Below are 22,725 nucleotides of genomic sequence, written 5' to 3'. Positions count from 1 at the left end.
ATTTATTGTAATATTTCTTTAATCCTGATTAAAACACCCACAAGCTCCATCTGCCCTGTTGAACCACTTTGCAATAATAGCTCAAAAAGAGATGTTCTTCTTTTCAGAATTCTATTCCTTTATTTTTTGAGATTATAATTCATGACACTCTGCATAGCAGCCTATGCAATACACTATATATATATGTATCTGCATGTGTATGTACAGCCATGCCACAAATTCAGGAGATGATTATCGTTATTTCTGGCCTCTGTGTGACAAGTCAAGAGCGCCACTGATCACTGGTAGCTCTTCTTCTAAATTGAATGAGCTTTGGAATATGCTCCATAAATAACAATACTATGGAAATAAAACTTAGGCTTGCTTGGTAACCATCCTTAACAGAACTTTTACTGAACTGTACATACAGAAATGTTAAAATGAACATGCAGAAATTATAATACAAACATATATTATCATAATCACTTCAATGTCCAAATATTCCTAAACTAATTAAATTGTTTTGCATTTGTTTAATCATACTTTATATAACTGGAAATGATTTAAAACTGAACTCTTGGAAGTAAGTGGATGACATCCAATAAGCAGTACTGGAGAATACAGGGAAATGTGTTTGATTGTTAGTTAGTTGGGTACCTACAGATTAGTCTCAAAGTATCTTCATAGTAATAGAAAGTTCCTGTAGTGTACTTACAGTGGGACCTTTTGGTCCAGGGAATCCAATGTTGCCAGGCTCACCTCTATTACCAGCTGGACCGATTGGCCCAACCCTACCATCTGCTCCAGGGAAACCCTAGAAAAAGAAATCATACTATTAGATGGCTGGGGTAATTTATAACTAGAGTTCAGTTTTAGGAGAAGTGTGTACTGAGAGGAAGAAAATGCCATTTAACTTTTAAATGTTGTTTATACATTGTGTGCTCATGCATTCCTCCATTTTTCTCCTTTTTGTACAAGTGTATTTATTCTTCCCCTTTGAGAACACAGACCTGATCTGAGACCCACAGAAATGTGTGGGAAGTTTCTCATTGATCTTCTGAGTAACATGGTAGTAAAATTTTGCTGGTTTTACACTGAGTTGTGATAGAGCTCAGTAGAGAGATCTCTCCTTTTTAAAATCTCATTTTATGTCTATGTTTCACGTGCAATGGGGAAACAGAATGAAAAGCAAGGTACTTACAACAGGACCTTCCTTGCCAGCAGGGCCTGGGCTTCCAGGCTGACCTGGGAGACCCTGAGAAAGGAAAGGATTCATGTTTTTGGAAGGAAACCGAGTCACCCAAGAGTTAACCAAAATGTTTTTTCTACATATGCGCATACACACACAGAGATGCCAAATTATCAATACACACTGTGGAAACAGGACTGTATGTCCTATCAAGTTTACATCTAAAACACACTAAAGTTTAATTTGGTGGTGCATGCCCCCATGCCAGTTGAAAATCAGTATAGGTAAGTACCTGTTCCAATCAGATAAACTCATTTAGCTCTAATTTAGCAGAGAAGGTGCTCAAATGGTTGCAGATGCTTAACAGTTCACATGTGCATTGAAAACTTTCACTTCATGGGGTGGGGTAGGAAGAGAAAATGTAGATTAAAGAGGATAAACGACAATGACATGGACATAAGCTGGCTGCAGCCAGTACCACTAAAAGTGGATGGCTGTTCTCAGTGAAATACTTTGCAAAATAAAATTGAAATAACTGAGATCAGCCATCTCACATCATTTTAGTAGGGTTTGCTTTTCTTTTAGTTAAAGGGGACACACACATTTCAACTGTGACGTTAATGATCACATTCTATAAATTTTTGCAAGTGGAACCCTCTTTCAGAAGTCAATGCAGCACCCAGTACAAGGGGGAACTGCTCCATGACAAGGCAATCAAATGCTACCACATACAAAGTAACTGATTTCAATAAACATTTTGATGCTTCTTAATCATTTCCTCATGGATGTTTTTTCAACAGAACGGTGGAAGTACCCTAATTGTGGTTAGCACAGGCTGAATTTTTGCAGTTGGATTTCTGAGTAACTTTGTCCCTAAATTTTAAATAATTTTCTTTTTGCATAGTTCAAACTTACACCACAGAGTTCAAACTTACTCTTGGACCCATAAGACCAGGCTCACCAGGACGGCCACCATCACCACTAGGACCTTTAGCACCAACAGGACCACTAGGACCACGGTTACCAGCAGGTCCCTACCAAAATAAATAAATAAGTTTATTTAAAATATTTAAATATAAAATATATTTTTAATTTAAATATTTAAATTAAAATGTAAACAATGTATTTAAAAAAAGCATCACACATCCTTATATAAAAGATGTTTTAGAGATAGTGACCCAGACAAAAGTCTTACCATGACACCAGCTCTGCCATCAGCTCCAGGGAGACCACGAGATCCAGGCACACCCTGCAAGTGACCACAACATAAATCAAGAAAAGGAAAGAAATAAATCTGTTCCTGTAAGGTGTATAGTGCTTGCTAAATTTCAGCCTTCCAAGCAGGCTTGCTGAATTCGAGGTAAGTGCAGCTCTACACACACCTCTGTGCAAATACATGTTGTGAAAGAAATCTCTCTCATTTCCTTTAGATTTCTTTAAGTTCCACTCTGCTTGTATGAGAGCATTTTCAGTGTTCACTGAAATCTAATAGTGGGCTCTAGCCAGCAGCTAGGATCCCACAGCCTGGTCCACACAGTTTCACCTTCACTTCTCTGTAGAGAGTTACTGGCTTCTCTATGACTCTGTACACCCTTCCCAAGGTGCAATACTGAATCTTTACCTCTACCAAAAAAATCTAGTGGAAGCATTTCTATTTTCCCTATTATTTTCCTGTGAATTATCTTCCTGCATGAAGCCACATGTCTCCTGAAGTTTAGAGTGGTTTCCTCCCCCAGTGAAAAGGGTACTAGGCACCCTTGAAGACACTGAATTAAAACCTTTTGCCCCACATTATGTGTGAGCCAATTATTTGTTTTAAGCAGTTAAATCCCATCACAAAGCTTTAAGAGTAATCAAAGATAATTCACTAAGTATTACACAATGGATAAATCAAAGCAACCTGTAATTACTTCAGGGATAAGATAGTAAACAGCATTAATACAAAGCAAATGTAGGTGTGGTCCCAACTAATCAAAAGGCTCAGAATTGCAAATGATCTTTGCTTAGCAGAATTAATGTAAATTTAATTACTCATAATTACTTAATTTGCCTTTGTGACTGTAGCTTTATTTCCTCTTTCCTTTTTGCTTCTACTTCTGGAACATGAAAAGAAAACCTACTCTTAGACCAGCAGGGCCCGGGGGACCAGCAGAGCCAGGTTCACCAGTGCTGCCTCTCTTGCCTTCCTCACCACTAGGACCAGGAGGGCCAGCGGGTCCAGCAGCACCCTATTTCAGGAAAACAGAGAAAATGAAGAAATAAGATACTGCGTTGCAGATACTACCAGACTTTTTCATTGAAGAAACCTTCACATGTTGTCATACTTACAGGCTCACCCTTGTTACCACTTTCTCCCTTGGCACCAGCTGGGCCTGGTTCACCCTAGAGTCCAAAACAAAAAGACACCATAGAATTAAGCATCATTTAAAAAAAAGTCTCTCTTCTACCTGGACAACTTTTTCATGAATAAAAAACCTTTTTAATCATGCAATGCCATGCCTGCCTCTGTTGCAATAAATGGTCAATTAACATAACTGTATTTTTGACTTAACAGGCATGAAAACAAAGATGCTTATTAAAGATGCTTAAGAATGACAGTAATTGAACTATGACACATTCAGGGTTGGTTCCTCTACTGAGGATACACACTGATGGCCAGATCATGAGACTGCTGCCACATCTCTCCACACTATCAACATGGACAGAGCTTAACAGTCCTTGCACTCAAAGGGAGCGCAAAGTAAACCTCTTCAGCCTCAGCATCTGAAGCAAGCAGTGAGACACAGAAATTAACTACAATGTTAAAATATAGTGGAGCAAGAAAAAGTGGCTGCATTAAATACAAAAACATATCCAGAGGAAACCTTTTACAACTGTGCACACTGTGTCCAATTTTCAAATGAATACACGCAATATAAAGGGACACTTACAACAAGACCTCTAGCACCACTAGGACCAGCAGGGCCAGGAGGACCAGGAATACCACGGGGACCGGGCAGACCAGGAGCACCAGCAACACCAGGAAGACCCTGTCCAACAGAGGGGAAAAAAGGTATTATGAGCCCATTACCTTCTCTGTTGCATTAATTGAATTGGTATTTTTAGAGCAAACAAGTGTGAGTATGGCTGTACTTACAGCTGCACCTTTAGCCCCTGGAAGACCATTGGCACCAGGATTGCCCTGTTAAGAAAGAGAACAATACTGGTTAATTCAGTCTCACATTCACTCATCTGACAACAGATAAAGTCTGGCAAGCTACTCACTGGAGGGCCAACAGGACCACTAGAACCGGGAAGTCCAATCTCTCCTCTTGGACCAGCAGGACCACTGGGACCAACGTTACCAGCAGGTCCAATTTCACCCTGTTTGAGAGAAAGACAAATCCCTCTATCAGTGTACACAGCATTAGGGCAATAGCAGAGCAATCCTCTATCAGCCTGACATTAAGACAATCTGAGATAGATATATATTCCCACTTCAGAGGCCAAAAGATCAAGGAGCTGAGAGTTTTATTGGATTTTAAAGGCACTGAAAAAAATCACGTCTAGCAAGGCTCCATTGAAGCTGATGGCTAGCACGGGTGCAACAGATGCTTAGTATATCTAAGAAGCTACATTACCGCTGAGGATTACACAGAACATTGATCAAGAAAAATCAGAATTACAACTCCCGTCTTATCTGCAGCCATGTGCCTCCAGCATTGGCCTGAGATGCCTCGCTGTATGAATCCTAACTGACTATTATCTTGCAACTTAAGATGACATTTGCACTGATGCAAAATGATGCCTGAACAGAGCGCTGTAGGATAGTGTTCACAGCGAAGTAAATGACAGGAATAAGGTTCTTGGTTTTACTCTCAGAAACTTGTATTCACTAAGACTACTACAAAAAACTTAATATAATGACAACTTCAGCAATTCTCTAAGTACTCAGAGTTCACCCTGGACACACAGGCAGTCTTCTTGTGAAATTACATGCTGTAACATTCTCATCTGCATCAGAGAAGACTTCATGGTTTCCAAATGTCTTGCGTTTTGATAAGACTAACCAGAATGGGATATCAATTTTTTCCCATCCTCCCTGCAGTTAATATTAAGAGGGCTAGCAAGCAATGCTCTATTTTCTTCTAAAGGTAGATCAAGGTAAGACCAGGTAAAAATGCTAAGATTGAGCAATAAACTGAATCATCTAAGTTATAGTCTGAAAGAGCAAAATGGTACTGCCCTAAACCTGAAAAGTTACCATTTCTCCATTGTAGTTTCAAGAACATAGGTTGGAAGGATCCTGATACTCAACTGCAGCTTCTTGGTCCTCTACTACTTCTGTAGTGATATAACCTGCTACTTTGCTTATTTACCATGATTCATGTCACTCTTTGAAGGTGTATACCACTGTACCACATAGGAAGCAGTAAAAAAAAAAAAAGTTATGTGTCTTCCTGAACCTGACTAACATCAATCTTCAGCTGTGAAATAACTGCTGTATTTTAATTTAGCATTCATATATGATGTTTTCCAAATACTGTAGGCATTAATCTTCATCCTATCTGTAACTGGTAAGAAAGCACTTCCATTTCAGAGAGGGTGTTTTTTTGCTGCTTAGCAATACTAGTTACTATATTTCATTTTCACTGTCAAATGTACCAGTAGAAACAGATGTTCGTACCTTAGCACCAGGAGCACCTGGGAAGCCTGGAGGACCAGCAGCACCAATAGGGCCCTAGGAAATGAAAGGGAAGCAGATGTCTAAAGGTATTCAGTGATGACACAAACATCTTGCTTACTGAAAAGAACAGATTAAAAAAAATAATGCACATTTACTTAGATGCTTCTGCACATTACTATCTCAGAATATTGGTTGCCTTTTGCAACTCCAAACTGACAGAGCTGGTTCACTACAAAGAGTTAAAAGCAAGGTCAATGCTGAAAAACATGTGCAGAGCAGCTACAAAATTGTGAATTTACCAGCAACAACTGGTAAAACCTTGCCTTGAGGTCAAACACCTGAGAAAGAATAAACAAGAGGATGGGCAGAGGCAGGGATCTGCAAAGCAAGATGCCTTGCTGTACAGTCCCACAATGAATGAAGGGGAGCACTACATCCTGCAAATGCAAGTCTTGGGTGGCTATTTCCGACACATTTACTGTGCAGGTGTAACTGCATATGCTTTCACACCAGTAGTCCTTCTGAACTACTACCACACACAAAAATCCTGTGTTAATGATAGCATTTGTCCTTTACACATGGGAAGGTGGTTAAAAAGATACCTGCAACCACCTATTGTTATAAACTGGGTACCTGGAATTCTCACTGGTTTTGCATAAGCTAAGAAAAAAAAGACCAAATGTCCTTTGAGATATGTATGAAAATATAAACTTCAGAATTTCCATTGCAGTGACTCTTTTTATGCTTTAAATTCTCAGTGGCAAAGAGAATAAAGTATTTATTTCTGGTTTAGTTTTAAAAAGTACATTAGTAAGTGCTATGCAGAATGCTTGCAGCATCATAACCTAAGTATGTCTAAAATAATTTTAGCCTGGCATAGACACTCAGACTCAATGCAACTCCCTGCTGCTGACCATTCAGAGTAACACCTTCGCAAGCTCCAGCTCCAGAATAATTTTGTTACAGCAAGTCAGTTTCCTTTAGGATAGCTAAAATGTTTTGGTTCTATTATGAAGTATGACATCAGATCTCAGCTATAAGGTCTTTATTTACCTGCAATTTAAATGCCCAATCACATATATTTTTAAATATCCCATATGGAAGAGCTGAAGTGAAATTCACACCTATGCTAATGTTCTACTCTGTTGAAGTATGACAGATGTTTGAAGTGACAAGGAGTATTAAAATCAAACCTAACAAATTTAACAAACCCAAATATGACTTCACCACTGACTCAAATTCTGAAGGCAGGAAGGAAAAACTATTCTGGGCTATGGCTGATTTTTTTACAGCTTCAAAACTATACCCTTGTACACACGTTTATTTCACTGAAATAAATGGGGTTTATTGAAGTCAGTGGTATGCTATAGCAACGCTTAACTCCTTTTAAACTGACAGATCTGCACTGGATCAGCACTTATTAGAGCAGTTGTTGTTTACCAGCCTGATCAGGACAGTTGGATCTTTATTGGCCTTTCATGCTAGATCACGTAACTCAGGTATCAGTGGTGAATGAAAAAGGTTAGCCTCTCAGTCAGACAGGACAATGTTGCAGGTGCAAAGCTGTGTCCTGGAGTGCATATAACAGTTTCAGGATGTATATAATTACAGTAATCTGCAATGTGTGCATGGTATGTATCTGTTAAAAAGTGTAAAGTCTCTTTTGTTTTGGTATGGGAACTGTTCTGTTACACTGCTGGAAATGAGAATTCTGTTCACTGGGTGTTTTCCTATGAACTAACCAGTGCAAATGAGAGAATATTTGGTTCCTTTGATACAGGTGTGTTTAATACAAATTCTGAGACTCTCAGAATATTTTCTACAAAGGGTTTATGTTTTGTTAATTCTTTTTTTTGATGGTATGATAAGCAACAAAGAACTGTTTTAAAAATGCCTACACAATGAACTTCTTGGAAACCCAAGAAATCCTCTATAAACAGAAAGAGGGACACAAAGCCTAACTGAACCACATTGTCAAAGATCAAGACTGAAACTTACAGCAGGTCCAGTGGGGCCAGCACTGCCATCACTTCCACGAGCACCCTGTGAGGAGAGAACACGATAAATAAGTTTGAAAAGAAATGTGAAGGTCAGAGAAAGCCACAGTAAGTGGCTGGTCATGGTGACAGATAGATGGGAAGCTACTTACAGCTGGTCCAGGGGCACCTACTCTTCCTCTCTCACCAGGGAGACCACGAGCACCCTGAAAGAAAAATTAAATTAACTTGTTTATATCTATTCACTGAACAAAGACACGCAGGGGTTTTTTTTCTTCTACTAAGTCCCCATAGGAAGTGTGTTGCAGCCAGGCAAATATTCACATACTATTACATTACAGTATCTAGCTATCTTGAGCGTTACTGATGACAAAAATTGACCAAACCGCTGGCTGAACCATATCTATCAGATTATCATTCTTCACAGCAGCAGTAAATACTTACAGGTTGTCCTGGGGTACCATTTTCACCAGGGGCGCCAGGTTCTCCCTATGAAAAAGAAAGTTTGCAAGCTTTAATTACTGAGAGGATGCTTTGGACAGGTAGCAAAACTGCTGGATCCTACTGTCTTTTGTCTTCTGTAGCACGTGCACCACAGTAACAGCACATCAGGTCCTGAGGGTGTAGAGACTGTGACTGTCCCTGTATATACTGGAACGCAGCCAGTTGGAATCCTCTTAGAAGAGGAGGGCCAGAGCAGGTAGCTTCACTTACCCATCTCAGATTTCTTGACTCTCTTTCTTTATTCTGATATTAACTTTGTAGCACACACTTAAGAGATAGGGCCTAAATAGTCAGCTCCCCATTCAGATCAATCAGCAGCTGTTTTTCAGTTTGAGCAGAAGCAGAATGATGCTTTCTTTTGCCTCAGGTTAAGGTAACAAAGTTTCTGACAAATGGCTGGAAATAAAGATCTGCCTCAGGTATTGTTAATTTAAGACCAATAAGACTGATACGAGTGACAGCCATTAAAACATGACTCCTCTCCCTTAGGTATTAAGTGTTCTCAGCAAGCCTATAGTTGGTCTAGGCTGGTTTATAGTGACAGGATTTGTCCTAGAGCACTTGTATGCTGAATGTGCCTGAATGTACCTAGTCTCAGGTGCTGCAAACAGCACAGATGTTTGCCTTCATCACTGCTTTCAGCACAGTTATATCATGAGTAACCTTAGATTATTATGCTTGTGTTTTTCAGTCAGATTAGCACTCTTACCAATAATTGTTCTTTCCTTTACTTAATTGCTTTGTCTGCTCCTAATTGCCAATGACTGGACAGACTGAGCGGTTGCTATCTTTTTCCCAAACTTTTTCTGAAGGTTAACAACTTGCAGTGATAATGGAGAATGCAGTGTTACAACTAGTAACTCTGTAAGGAAATAATGCTAAGCTCTTAGAAACAAGCAAGAGGGAGAATTAGTATTTGAGCTTTTCATTATTATAGTAAAAGTTCTTGAATACAAATCTCCTGTGAATAAGCCAGCAGCATTAAAATTTCCTACAACCATATATTGCAGTAGTGTAATTTTAAGAACACTCCTGTTAGGCACTGAGGTGGAATGGGAGAAGAAGCTAAGACAGGAAGAGTTTGCTTGAGATGTTTCTAGACCGTATTTTAAAACATTTTTTAAGGATAGTGTTCAAAAGTGCACTAATCTGAAGGTAAAAAGGAAAAAGACTGTGAAGATCAAATAGCCTTAAGTCAGAAGAGTACTGCATCCATGCAAATTTTTAGCAGAAAGCCTTACACTATAGCATGTCTCACACAGTAGAATAATGAGAGAACTTTGCTAGAAAGAGCTACAAATGCATCCTACATTTTCAGATTTCATCTTTACCTTGTTGCCAGGAGTACCGGGTTGTCCCTTTTGACCATCCAGACCATTGTGCCCCTATATTGAGTAGGAAAACAAATATTTTTATATATATATGTTCCCACAATGGCTATACACAAACTCTTAGTCTTGTAAGGTAAATCCTTCTTTCCATACAAAATTATTTCCTAATATAATCTTAAAATTAAAAATATTTCTTTTACAAAATGTCTTTCAGATCAGGAGATATTAAAAACTTCATGTACTCCTAACTTTGAGGGGATTTCCAGGGGTTTCCAGTATGCTGAAGTGTTGACAGTCTTAACTATTTAGGGAAAAAGCATGTATATACTCACCCTAATTCCCTTAAAGCCAGGCAGACCAGGAGTTCCAGGGAAACCACGAGCACCCTAAAAACACACAGTGCATGAATGATTGTTTCTCGTATTATATACTGTAGTTAAAAAGAATGAAAAAGAGTAAGTCTTTCAATAAAATTAATGAGTAGATTTGGGCCGTGAATTCAAGTGATGAACACAGTCCATTCCCTAACCTCCCAGGACCAGACCTGCTCAAAGACTAAATGTAATCAACCTGATCTTCCAGTTCTGAATCTCAGAAATGTCATGCATTAACATGGGATAGCACAGCCATTTTAGCTTTCTGTGCCAAGGTGCCTGCTCACCTGCTCCTGTGTATCTCCCCACTATGTCACTTCTGTTAATAATTACAGTAGGTTTACTGCAGGGGGGAGCAGGACAGAGTGGACACAATAAACATAACTATATGATAACTCTGAAGGGCAAAACTGAAATTGGATTAATCCATAGAGGGGCTAGTAATAGACTGCTAATGTGTCGCAATTCAGAAATGTTGTTAGGTTTCATTGATAAGAGAACTGTTTTGTATTATATACAGTAGATCACTACATACCTGAGGGCCAGCAACACCCCTCTCACCAGGTCTTCCAGGTTTGCCAGGGTGACCCTAAAAAACGCAGTAAAAATGCACTAAGAAGGAAAGCTAATTTTATAAAATAACAAGATAAACCATTCAAAAAAAGAAAAGACATTGGCAAAGTTTCTATTTTTCAATAAATACAGAGAGTTTGTTAGCTTTTGTATTTTCTTCTCCCTGTATTCAGGAAGCTGTATAATGTATTTGGAGAAGTTTTGAAGTTATCCATTTTTCTGTACATTTCCAACACAGCAACTCCTGTATAGTAAAATAATTATTTTAGGGGTTTATTTATGATATCCAGCATTATAGAAAAATGTAAAAATTACAACCGATAGAACACTTAGCTTAATAATAACTTAATATTAGAGTTGAATTGCAGCCTTAAGAGATGAGAAGCATTTAATAATCACTTACGTCTTCACCAGCCTTTCCTGGAGGACCAGGGGGACCACGAGGACCCTGGGGACCCTGTTGAAAATAGATTGAGGATTACTTAAAGCATCATTTCCCAGATAAGTCTTTTCACTGGTTTCTGACTTGAGTTGGGGCACAGCTGGAGCCCCATTGACTTTGCACTTTATGATTTCAATCTGAAGGAGTCTGAATCTGAGCGTTCAGCTGTTTCTGTAACAGGATCAAGCAGGAATATCCAATTAAACATTCAGGGATGTGCATACGGGTAGGAGAAATCGGTGAAGCATTACAAGCCTACTTTGGGTCCTATTTCTAATGGTAACAGTGTCTGGATGTGAAACCTGTACTTACTGTTTGACCAGGTTCACCAGGTTCACCAGGAACACCTTGAAAACCAGGAGGTCCCTAGAAGATGAGGGAGATTTTGTTAGTGTTTGAACAAGGTATTTTGTAATTTTACAGGTATGTCAATGTTAATTAGTCACTAGGAGAGGTGAGACTGTACTTACAGGGGGTCCAGATGCTCCAGGTGGTCCTCTGGGTCCCATTAAACCCTAGGGGAGAAAAAGTACAATATCTTTTAAGAAAAATACCACTATATAAACTTGTCTGTAACAGCAGTTCCTGGGATTCCTAAAATATTGGTAAGTATTACAGTTTCCAGTGTGCAACGTCCAAATGCAGGAGGAGGAAGTTAGGAGATCTGCACAAATTTGCACAGGCTGTCCAAGTGCAAACTGATCTTCTAATGGCAATGACCCAGCACAGAACTCAGTGAGATGATTAGGAATGTACCATTATGGCTGGGAACTTTGTGATTAGGCTTCTTAATCTATTCTGGCTTGTTAGCAAGTGCACTGGTTCGTTCTTCTATGTACTCTCTCCCTTCCTGTGTGTGAACTTCCAGAGTTTAAAGACAAGGGCCATAACATCACATTAAGAAAGGTGGTATTTTGGGGCCTGTCAATTTTATCATGATTTTCCAGAAGAAATGTTGGAGGAAAAGATCATTAAAACGGTAAAAGGGAAAATAAAGGTATATAAATGGCAGTATTGCCATGAACTGGGAGGTTCACACATAATTTTGGAAAGAAATCAAACAGCTATTGCACAGATTGTATATACATCTATTTCTAATAATGATCAACTTCTATTTGAATATTTCATTGGTTTTTGTTTTTGATTAAATTCTCTTCATTTCACCTTCAAATTAGGTCATTAACATACTCTCCTTGAGTGAATTTAGAATTTACACACATCTTGGAAAAAAAGGGTCAAAAATCACTTTTAAGAAGGAAATTTCCATAGATTACTGCACTTTCTTAACAGCTGTCTTAAGTTTTACTAAGCAAGCAAACAACCTTGAACTGAAATTTAATTTAGGCTTCTATTGTCTAAATGAATGTTTTATGAGATGTTTCAATAGAAATCATTATAGTTTTAATTGGTTTTAAAACTTCCTTGGGAACTCTTTTAGATTTTCTCTTTACAAGATTAAAATCATATGCCAACTTTTCAATGGCTTCTGTAGCTTTCCCATAAGACTGAATACTTTTTATTAAGGGAAATAAATGCGTGTTAAATACAGGCATTTACTTATGGAAGCTAAAGCAACCTCATGGCTATAAAAATATGCAATAATTCTAGGAAAAATGTTTCTGGACAGTCTGAATCATATGTGCTGCATAAGCCCCGTGAATCTCTTCACAAATTATATTCCAGAATTGTTCTTCCCTCCTTTTGTATCTTTCCAATGTCTCACATTTTCTTTATGAAACTTAAAAATTCCTCACAGTTGGCAGATTCTACTGCTGCTGCTGTCAGATAAACTCCAAGTGAGTCAAAAATTGAAACACAGAAGTTGTGACACCCCAAATCAATCCCCCTCTCCATTTTATGATTTCTTGTCAGACAGAGGGCAGAACTTGACTGAAGATACTCCTAATTTTCATATTGTGCTATCTATGTACACTGAAAATATCTGCTAACATCAGGAAGGGTTAGAAATTAATGTGGAGAAGCAATAGACTGTTTAAATGTCCATTTGGACATAGTATACAGTAACTGATAAAGATTCCTCCTCAGAATAGCCTTGTAGTAGCAAATACTAACATTCAGTTGTTGAGAACCAAGTGTGGTGGCCAATTTCCTACCAAACCTGTGCATTCTAAGGATATCAAAAGGGTTATACAGCCATGGGAGAAAAATGGTCACCAACTGGAGCTGAGATACTGAGTTACTTTCTAGACCTATGTCTGCTTTAGAAAGCAGCTTTATAATTGATCTTATTCCTGAAACGCAATCTTCTGTCTCAATATGGGTAAAGTAATACTACATCAAAGTACATGTGTTATCTGACATCAGATGATGAGATTCTTTGATTCATAAAACTATGGAAAACAGAATTCAGGCACAGGACCCAGCAGTGCTATATCCAAATTAAATATATAGTCAGTCCCAAGACCACATCTCAAGTCCTAAGACCGTGTTCCAAACACTTCACGTTGTCCTACATCAAAGGATCAATTTAATAGTCTGACTCAAAATATGATCAGAACACTTAATTTTAACACTATACTTTGCATTAATACAGCTGGATTAGACTCAAAGGAAAATACTGAACACATTATCTATGCAAGTTATCAAGTGCTAAATTATATACCTACCATAGGTCCTGGGCCAAAATCAGCTGCTTTAGATGGATCATATTGAGCAGCGAAGTTCTGTAGGTGATAAAAAGTTGGAAATTAAAATACTAAAAACATTATTTTAGAAAGCATTGATAATTACCATTCTACATCTGTCCTCTGACTTGTGATATGGTATGTTAAGGCAGCATATGTAGAACTCAGTAAACATGGCCCTATACATTTCCATTCACTTGTTTCCAGAAAGACTTGATTTTACTAGCAAGGCCCTTTCACACAATGGCCTCAAACAGCTATGCTGTAAAGGTAATAGAGACATAGCAGCAGTGTGAACTGAAAATTAAGAAAGTCAACTCAGTGTTCATTTAAAATTGAAAACTTTCTGAAAACCCTCAAATTGTTCTAATTTCCAATGAGGGAAGTTATGCATGTTTTTTCACTGCATTGCTTAAGTAAAATTAATGTACCAGCCCTGACTATCTGATGAGGTGGGCCCTTCACCTTCAAAAAGATCTGAGGAGCATACAGCCTCAAACACTGCATTGGATTTTTTATCTTTTATCAATATAAGTTTTGTAGGCAAATATACATCTGGTTTTGTTGAGTATATTTTCCCTCTTCACTAAAATGGGAAAAAATTCTACACAACACAATCAAAAATCCTTTTCTTGCTTATTTTGTTTTATTAGCACATTAAAATAATAGAAATGAATGAAAGCAGTTTGGAGCTCGCTAATAAGAAAATTAATTACTGCTATTCATATTGAAGGCAAAAGAGTATTCTTCCATGCAGGAGGATTTGCTGAAGTTGATCAATACAACACGGTTTCTGTCTTCAGGCTCCCTGTGCAAGCTAATGTCAAGCAAAGAGTTAAAGCCAGAATTCTGCAGAGAACACATGATGGACACTTCTGCAGAAAGTGTGCATGCGACACAGTCTACTTATGTTCTGCTGCATGAACACAGATAGAAATGAAAAATTCTAAAGGAAGATATTCTAAAATTCTAAAGGACTTTTAAAGTATGGACTTTTAGCTTAAGGATAGCCTTCTTCAGTTTATTCCAATACAGTTGCTGTCTCTTGAGCCCAACCACAAAGTGCTGCTTCTTTTCCCCATCTGCATAACAACACAGGTTTCATTTAGTTGATTACTAATCCATATACATTATGGCTGTATAATTTAATGGTAATTAACAGGGTTGATTTGCTCCTGTGCATAAATCCCTGTTGAATACAGAATCCAAATTTGCCACAGAAAACACATATCCCAAGGACAGTTTCAATGGAACTGAGATCATCAGTTTCTTGCAGATCACAAGAGAATGTTTCCTCTACTCTATAATGCCACATCAGTGTTTTCGAGCAGGTATGCATTTAGTCTTAGTCACAAAGCACAGATTATCATTTTCAGTAATATAAAGTGAGGATGCCTTACTCCGCCAAGACCTGGAGGACCAGGAGGGCCTGGAGGACCTGGTAGACCATCTTCACCATCTCTGCCTGGTGGACCTGGTGGACCCTAGAGTCAAAAAGAGGATTATAAAGTGAACATTGGAAGTGGCTAAAGAAATCTCTGAAGTGTTAAATTCATTAACAACCCAGCACACGCTACAGCAGTGCTATATATGCAGTTTCAATGAATTGCTAACTTTAGAAAATGAGCATAGCCTGAATTTACATTGCCTTGCCACACCTTGTATCAGATATTTACTGTACTTTTCTATTTGAGAAGATCTATGAAAGCAATATTGGATCTATGCTACCAAAGCGTAATCTCCAAATTGGGAAGTTTCATTTCAAGCGACCAAATTTTGCATCCGTGAACCCCAAGTGACCCATGTGGACCCACACAGCCTGTCAGATTCTGTTAGTGAAAGCCTAAAGTTTGACCAGCTGAGGACTGGTAGGGGTCAGCCCTACTGGTATGAACTAATGTAGATTCAGAGTAAGTCAAAGGGCAGTTTTTAATTAGTCTAGACTATTTGCTGGTATAATTGCAAATTCAATGACAATAAAGCAGTGCTCTTCTACAGATTTTTGATACCGTCACTCAGCTACCACCACCAGAACTTCTTTTACAACAGCTTGAAATTACATGTGTTCAGTCCTGTAACAGTGCTTATATTCTTTCACCCTCAACGCGCAAAGCTGGTCAAGTTTTGCCATGTGGCAACTGAGGTGAGGTATTTCATTTGGAGTGCATTTTGGACCCAGTTTAGTGCTAAATGAAATCCATAATAAAAGTATTACGGATTTCCAAAGGAGAAGGATTAGGCTTGCTGCCTTCAGGACAAAGCGTGTCTCTCACTTCATCAAACAAATTTAGTTAGTGGTAGCCTAAAGCAAATACCCAGTTAACCACACTGTTACACTCTTCCTAATAGTTCCCTTTACATTTCTCAGCATACTACGATCTAACAGATCTTCAAGAGCTACCTATCAGTACTACGGCATTTTCATTTTCAGAAGATACAAGGAAGATACATGATAGCTACACGCTGCCCAGATAAGGATGTGAATTTCAGAATACCACTTTACAAAAAGCAGCGATGCAAAAGCAAATCAGAAAAGCAGGTATCAGCAATATGAATTAACATTACAATTAAATTATTCAGATGTCCTTATTGATAGTTACTTTTACAGCAGCCTTTAACAGTACAATATCTGCTTTTACTAACTGAAGGTAGATGACAAATGCCTAGCTGTCAAGAAGAGAGCTTTTTCAAGCCATCTTCGGAGGCACAGATAATGAATGATCCTCAAAGCTAGCTTTGCCTATTCAGGTTTGATGTAGAGAGCCTACCCATACACCATACTGTTCACAGACTACATCTTCAATGTGTCAACTTTCCCTTCTGCATTTTCATGCACTATTTCCACTGCGAGCAGTTAAAAAAAAGTTTTTCAAACAATCACTTGGAGTGCCAGGCTGTCATCTGAACTCAGCCGCATCTGCTCAGGCACAATGGCTATAATTAGGTTGGTAAGGTATCGCTGGAGCAGAATTTGGTACACAGATAGCTTGGTTTCTTTTTAATGGGATTGTGCATGTAAGCTTCTACAGGTACATTCATTTAATCTCACACCAATGCTTAAATTTATTTTTTTCCTGCTGGTCTTCCAACAGCTGTTCAAAGATCTCAAACAAATGAACGTCAGTCTAATTCCTTACCCTTTCTCCCTGTGGCCCTTTGTCTCCTCTAGGGCCCTGCCAGAAGAAAATAAAACTTAATGAGGTACCATGGAAATTTTCCAGGATGATGCAAGGAAACATATACATTAAAAATAATTAGTGTACATGAAAAAGGGAGAGAAGACTGCACATACAGGTCCGATAGCTATTTTCCACAGACAGCATATTCTTTTTTTGCAATAAGCTACTGGAAACAGATCAGTCACTGTCATTACTACGTCAGTTAAAATATCACTACGCAGTCCACAGAAGTATTTGCAAAGTTGATTCTAATCTCTACTGAATAACTGGGTCTAATTTAGCAGTAGTGACTCTTAGAAACAAAATAGAATCTATTTAGCCTTTTAGACCTGTATGGATATTGCTATACTGTTCAACTTATGTAAATCTTTCCAAAGGAACTCTGGTTGAACAAGAATGCTTTAACGCAGTTTAGTTCTTGGAAGGGTTAGTTCTGCTCTTGGGTAAAGCAGCTTAAATCCAATATCTGAATTTACCATGATGTTAAGATGCTGCACCCACTGTTCCCTCATTTTTACTTCCTACTCATCGCAGGCTACTGCTATTCTCAGGGAACACTGGAAATAATGGATGTAGTCTGTTTTCCTTTCATCCAATTTCCAACAAAATATTAATCTGCCTAAGATTATCTGATATCATCTCCATTACCACACAAAAGAAATAAAACCGCTTACCTTCCGCCCTGCAGGTGCCTGGAAAAAATAAAGAAGAGAATTTAAAAAGATATAATTTCTCCCAATATTTCCAACTAAAATAATGTACAAACTTAGACTCATATTCTTACATAACTATAATTTTTCTCAGTACAATATGTTTAAGTATGGTGTATGGTTTTAAATTACTATGAATGCTAAGAGTTTATTATATAAGCAAAGATACATTTAACTACATTAGAGCATTCTGTGGAACACTCTGAATTTTATACCTATTACAGCCTATAAAACTGGCATAAAAATGTCACACCTGAGTTCTTTCATAATCCTTCTGTGCAATGAAATTTAGACTGTAAGACTGGCTTTAAAGCAGAGTCATCTCCAATCCAAACTGGCAGGTATAACATCCAAACACCACTGCTCCGTTACTTTCTCCTCATAGTCTTTACACCTATGAAGGCAGTCTCTCTCTTAAAAAGGCCGTCCCACTTGAGAAATTGGGGTGGGTACCTTTCCAGGCAGTCCCTTCAGGATTTAGTCGGTATCTTTCCATGACCATCTTGGAAATCAACATTAGTAAATAATACTGCCACAAAAAAGAAGTCTAGCCTGTTAATTGAAGTTGCGTGTTATGTATTAGAAAAAAAAAATCATTATACTGACCTCACTTACATCTGGAAAAAAAAGGGAAAGAAAAAAAAAAGAAATAATTAGAGTGTGGATTCAGTTATTTTACAAGTTCTACATTTCAATGCTTTTAAATCAAAATGCAATTTTGTTTATTTTCTTAACCCCAAAAAAACATTTTCTGAATGTAATTTCTTACTTTTAAGGTGATTATCTTAAACTGTGAAGACTCACAGGTGAGATTGCTATGTATTTCAAATTCCAAAGGCTTGCTAATGAAATTAAAACAACAGAGTTGATACAGTAAGAAGGCAGGTACCTTCTATATGCCTGCTCTAAATATGCTTAAACATATCTCCACGGAAAAATGCATGTATGTGTTTTCACATATGTGTGCACACAACAGATGAATAAACCCAGACAGGCTGACACATGTGAAGATTTTTTATGCAGAAGGGTCCTACCCAAACTTGCCTATTTCCACAATTTCCTGTACAATGTCATAGTACCTAACAGAGAACTGTCTGAAGCTATTAACACCAAAGAGCAAATAATGTTCTCTCTGCGTGTTACTTACTACTAAGTGTGCTCTCGTTAATTAGCTGGGGATACTAATTTTCAAAAATCTGTTTTCTGAGTTTCAAGCAATTAAAAAAATCTATGTTGGCTGAAACTTACCATGGTGAAAACGTCTCCCATCACACTCTAATGCCAGCAATTACACATTATTACTAACTAACAGGTTGTTGGGTGCTTTTTCCACGAAGTGTCACCTCGGCAGTGCGTGGTCACACCGAACGCAGCCGGCTCAGCCAGCCCAGCCAAAAGGGAGCGGTACTGAAGTGCCAAACACTGGATCACCCCGGCACGGCACCGCCTGCCTGCGCCGGAACGCCACACGGCATGAAAACCGTTACCGTTACCGCCCCCAGGTGACGGGGACACTGGCCACCACACCCCCTACCTGCGGCAAGGCCACGGCCACAGTGCCGCCCACCGCCACCGCCGGCTGCCCCAACGCCCCGCGCAGGCGGGGGGGGCGCGGGGGACACCGCAGCGCACGGCTGCTGCCGCCCTCCGCCGCCTCGGAACGCGGCCAAACCCCAGGGCAGAGCCGGTGCCGCAGAGGCACGGCCGGGGGGCCCTCCCCGGGATGCCGCCCAGCAGGGAGGCGGGGGGAAGGCTCCGCTTCTCCCGCAGCGCAGTGCGTGGGGCGCCTTTCCCTCCCGCCGCGGGGGGCCCGCGCTTCTCCGCCCGCGACGGGGGACACTAAACCCTCTTCCCAGCGAGTGGCGGGAGCCGCGTCGCACCCTCGGGGAGCCCCATCCCCTTTCCGCACCGGAGCTAAGCAATAGTCCCTCCCTGCCTCCCTCCTCCTGCTTCGTACGGGCTCCCCCCGGAGACCCCCCGGGGGGCGGGCTCACTGTGCGGGGCGCCGCGAACAGCTTTGCCCGCCGGGCAGGCTCGGGGGGCGCCGTAGCGGTCCCGCTCCGCCTCCAGGGGGCGCCGCTGTGCGCGGCGGAGCGGCGGGCCCCGCACCGAGCTGCCCGGTCGCCCCCCTCGCAGGGAAGCGGTGAGCCGCCGCTCCCGCACCTCCCCCGGCTCCCCGCTGCGGGAAGCGCGCCTCAAGTCTCCCAGAAGTACGGTCTCGGTGCAGCCTGGATTCTCCCGCTCGCCGTAGACAGTCTCCTCCTAGCCTTTAAGCATCTGCGCTTGAATCAGGGCTTTGCATTCTCCTTTGGATACGAGCCCGTCTTTTTCCTTTTTTTTTTTTTTTTTTTTTTTTTTTTTTTTTTTGGGGGGGGTGTCTCGTTGGCCTTTTGCCATCCTTTCCTATTTCTGAAGGGGGAAAAAAAAGAAGCCAGATTCTGATCGGAGACGGAGGTGGCAGTTTTGCGAGATGGTCTCTATAGCTTGGGAAGCTGCAGCTCCCGGCAGACGACCGTCCGTTGGGAAAACGCCTGGATAGAGCGCAGCGAGTCGGACAGCCACCCCCTGACACCACCCATGCCACAAACAAGCTAAAATCACTTACGTTGGCCTGTTGCTAGGTATGAAGTTACTGCAAGCAGCAACAAAATCCGTGTATCCACAAAGCTGAGCATGTCTAGTTGCAAGACATGCAGACTCCTTGTGGTGCAGAGTCCCTGGTCGGTGGTTAGCTATTACCTATGGGACGCAGGCATACAGTCTTGCGGAGTAACTCCAACCTTAGCAGAAACCTGCTGCCCGGGATGCTAAATTAATCAAGCCCCGGTCCGCCCTATTTATACCGCAGGAGGGTCCCGGGCCCGCGAGTCACCGGCGGTGGCGCAGCCAATGGGCGCGCGGCGGCCGCGGGGCCCGCGCGGCTCCCAGGCCGTCACGTGCCCGCTGTCTCCGGCCGCCGCGGCAGCCTCGGCCGTGGGGCGGAGGGGGCGCGGGGTCGGAGGGGGAGGGGGCGGCGGGGGGAGCGAGGGAGGCGGCGACGTTAAATTGGTTCCATGCTTTGAGGACGTGGACACTTTGAGGCTTTCGGAAGGAAAATCTGACTCGTCGTCCGATTTTTTTTTTTTTTTTTTTGTCAGACGTCCCCCACCCCTCGCTCCGCTTCCATGCGCTGCGCGGCCGGGAGCCCCGCCGGGGAGCGGCTGGCAGCGGCCGGGAGGGCGCTCCGACGGCTTTCAAAGCAGGAGCTGTCCAGGGCCTGCGGAGCCTCCCGCGCCGCTCGCGTCGCGGCGGGGCAGCGGCCAGGGGAGCCGGGAGGAGGCTGGATCCTCTGCTTAAGCCGTCCCTGCCGTCCCACCGCAACCGAAGGCAAAATGCGACGCTCCCCCTCACCAGAGGTCCCGGGTCGCCCGGCCCCTCCAGCACGGGGTGCGGGCAGCCTGTCACTCCCGTACCTCGCCCCTCGCATTGCCCCCTTTACCCGCCCCAAGCCAGCCGGCGTGGGTGCGTGCCGGCGGTTTGCTCTCCCCAGGGAGGTGTCTCTCCGGCCAGGGCGCGGGCCGGCGGCCGCCAGTTTCTGCTCCCGGCTCCGCTCGGGCAGTGTGCTTGTGTGAGGGGGGAGCCTGGGGTGCCCCGCAGCCGGCCGTCCCGAGCACTCCCCGCCTGCCGGCCCGTTAAACGGAGCCCCACGGCGGCTCGCCGGCGCAGGAGGGAGGGTGGGCGCTCGCGGTAGCTGCCCTTCCCGCCGGCCACCCGCGCACCCAGCTGAGGGGACAGCTGGCGGGGTCGCTTGCCACGTCTGTCAAGCAGCCGGTTTGTACCTTCTCGGGGGGGGGGGGGGGCGCCGGCCGCCCCACGGCGCTCAGGGAGGCCGAGGGGGGTGCGCGGAGCTGCCTGCGCCGTGCCCCTGAAGGGCCGGCACGGACAGGCCGCCCCTCGCGGCGGGCAGCGGGGCCCCATCTGTCCTGCTGGGGCGCCCTGCCCCAGGGACTGGGGTCGGGGGCTGCAGTCACTTGGGGTCGCCCATGCCGGCCTCTGGCCCGCGGCGGCTGAGGGGAGCTGACGTGTGCCCGCCGGCCGGGCCAAGCGGCGGCCGCAGCCAGCCCGCCTCCCCGCCCAGGGGCGCCTCCAAGGCAGGCAGCCGGCCCCCTCCCGGGCCCCCTCTGCTCGCTGAAGGGAGTCCCGGGCAGAGGTAACGGCGAAGGCGCAAGGCAGCCCCGCCTCGGAACGGGGCCCGCTCTCCGGCGCGGAAGGGCGAGGGGGGCGCCGCGGGACGCGGTGCTCGCTCCCCTTCCCTCCCCCGGCGCCTCGGCGCGAGTCGCCGAGCGGGCGGGTCCCGCTCAGGCACCGGCGAGCCGCAGCGAGCCTCCGCGCTGGCGGGGGAGCCGCACCGCCTCCTGCCCACCCCTGAGCGAAGGGGGTCGTCTCTCCCGCAGCATGTCTTCGGGGAGACGCAGGGGGTGTAGCCAGTCCTTACTTAGAAGCTGCCTGCGGGGTACGGGTGTGGAAAGCGTGGGAAAGATGGGACGGGGGTGCCCACCTGAGGGGGGAACCCACCGAGGTTGTGCCCTAGGGGCACCGGCGGCAGCGGGCACCGCCGAGGGCAGCAGCCCTGTGCCACGCTTGCAGGCGTGTCAGGCGGGGCCAGCCGTCCCCAGGCTGAGCAGCCCGCCCGGAGCCGCCCCACGGAGCGGGGTGCCGATGGAGCGGGTAACCGGCGTGACACACGCACGGCGTTACACCGCCCGTGGAATTAAACCTGCAGTCTGGATTTAAAAAAAAAAAAGCAAACAAAAAACAACAGCGTGAGGAAAAGGTGGTCCGACAAGGTATGCCTGGCCACAACATAGGAGCCCAACAGATGATGTCAGATTGAAACATTGTAATAAAAGTATATGGCCTGAACAGTACATAACTATTCTTTCAGATTCTCTTTCATGTGAACGGTATCAATTTAAATCAAGTAGGATTTAAAATTAATCTGGGCAGCAAAGTTAACTACTTCAAAGTTTATTCCGCTGTAAGCCTAAAACAGCTTGATGAGCTTCAAACAAGTTGAAATAACAATACAAATGAGATCCAAGGCACTGAGGCTCAAATCCGAGTATTTCCTGACACCTCCGCTTCCAGGGAATAGTG

At 42.9% G+C, this 22,725-nt stretch overlaps 1 protein-coding gene across 1 annotated transcript in view; it reads right to left on the bottom strand.

Moving 5' to 3' along the window:
- COL1A2 (collagen type I alpha 2 chain) overlaps nucleotides 1–20,410 on the bottom strand; it is a 40,214-nt gene extending 19,804 nt beyond the window's left edge. The window contains exons 1-25 of the mRNA XM_005432123.4: nucleotides 20,195–20,410; nucleotides 18,196–18,206; nucleotides 17,554–17,571; nucleotides 16,838–16,873; nucleotides 15,101–15,184; nucleotides 13,683–13,739; nucleotides 11,526–11,570; nucleotides 11,368–11,421; nucleotides 11,017–11,070; nucleotides 10,576–10,629; nucleotides 9,999–10,052; nucleotides 9,667–9,720; nucleotides 8,276–8,320; nucleotides 7,984–8,037; nucleotides 7,833–7,877; nucleotides 5,835–5,888; nucleotides 4,433–4,531; nucleotides 4,305–4,349; nucleotides 4,099–4,197; nucleotides 3,497–3,550; nucleotides 3,289–3,396; nucleotides 2,364–2,417; nucleotides 2,104–2,202; nucleotides 1,181–1,234; nucleotides 695–793 (exon numbers count right to left, since the gene is read on the bottom strand). Of these exons, the coding sequence (XP_005432180.1) occupies nucleotides 695–793; nucleotides 1,181–1,234; nucleotides 2,104–2,202; nucleotides 2,364–2,417; nucleotides 3,289–3,396; nucleotides 3,497–3,550; nucleotides 4,099–4,197; nucleotides 4,305–4,349; nucleotides 4,433–4,531; nucleotides 5,835–5,888; nucleotides 7,833–7,877; nucleotides 7,984–8,037; nucleotides 8,276–8,320; nucleotides 9,667–9,720; nucleotides 9,999–10,052; nucleotides 10,576–10,629; nucleotides 11,017–11,070; nucleotides 11,368–11,421; nucleotides 11,526–11,570; nucleotides 13,683–13,739; nucleotides 15,101–15,184; nucleotides 16,838–16,873; nucleotides 17,554–17,571; nucleotides 18,196–18,206; nucleotides 20,195–20,264 (1,500 nt within the window). The 5' untranslated portion in view covers nucleotides 20,265–20,410. The remainder of the gene's footprint in view (nucleotides 1–694; nucleotides 794–1,180; nucleotides 1,235–2,103; nucleotides 2,203–2,363; nucleotides 2,418–3,288; nucleotides 3,397–3,496; nucleotides 3,551–4,098; nucleotides 4,198–4,304; nucleotides 4,350–4,432; nucleotides 4,532–5,834; nucleotides 5,889–7,832; nucleotides 7,878–7,983; nucleotides 8,038–8,275; nucleotides 8,321–9,666; nucleotides 9,721–9,998; nucleotides 10,053–10,575; nucleotides 10,630–11,016; nucleotides 11,071–11,367; nucleotides 11,422–11,525; nucleotides 11,571–13,682; nucleotides 13,740–15,100; nucleotides 15,185–16,837; nucleotides 16,874–17,553; nucleotides 17,572–18,195; nucleotides 18,207–20,194) is intronic.
- Between the last annotated feature and the right edge of the window lie 2,315 nt (nucleotides 20,411–22,725).

This window comes from Falco cherrug, chromosome 4, assembly GCF_023634085.1.
Source record: "Falco cherrug isolate bFalChe1 chromosome 4, bFalChe1.pri, whole genome shotgun sequence".
NCBI classification, from domain to species: domain Eukaryota; kingdom Metazoa; phylum Chordata; class Aves; order Falconiformes; family Falconidae; genus Falco; species Falco cherrug.
This window is presented reverse-complemented; position numbering and strand designations above follow the sequence as displayed.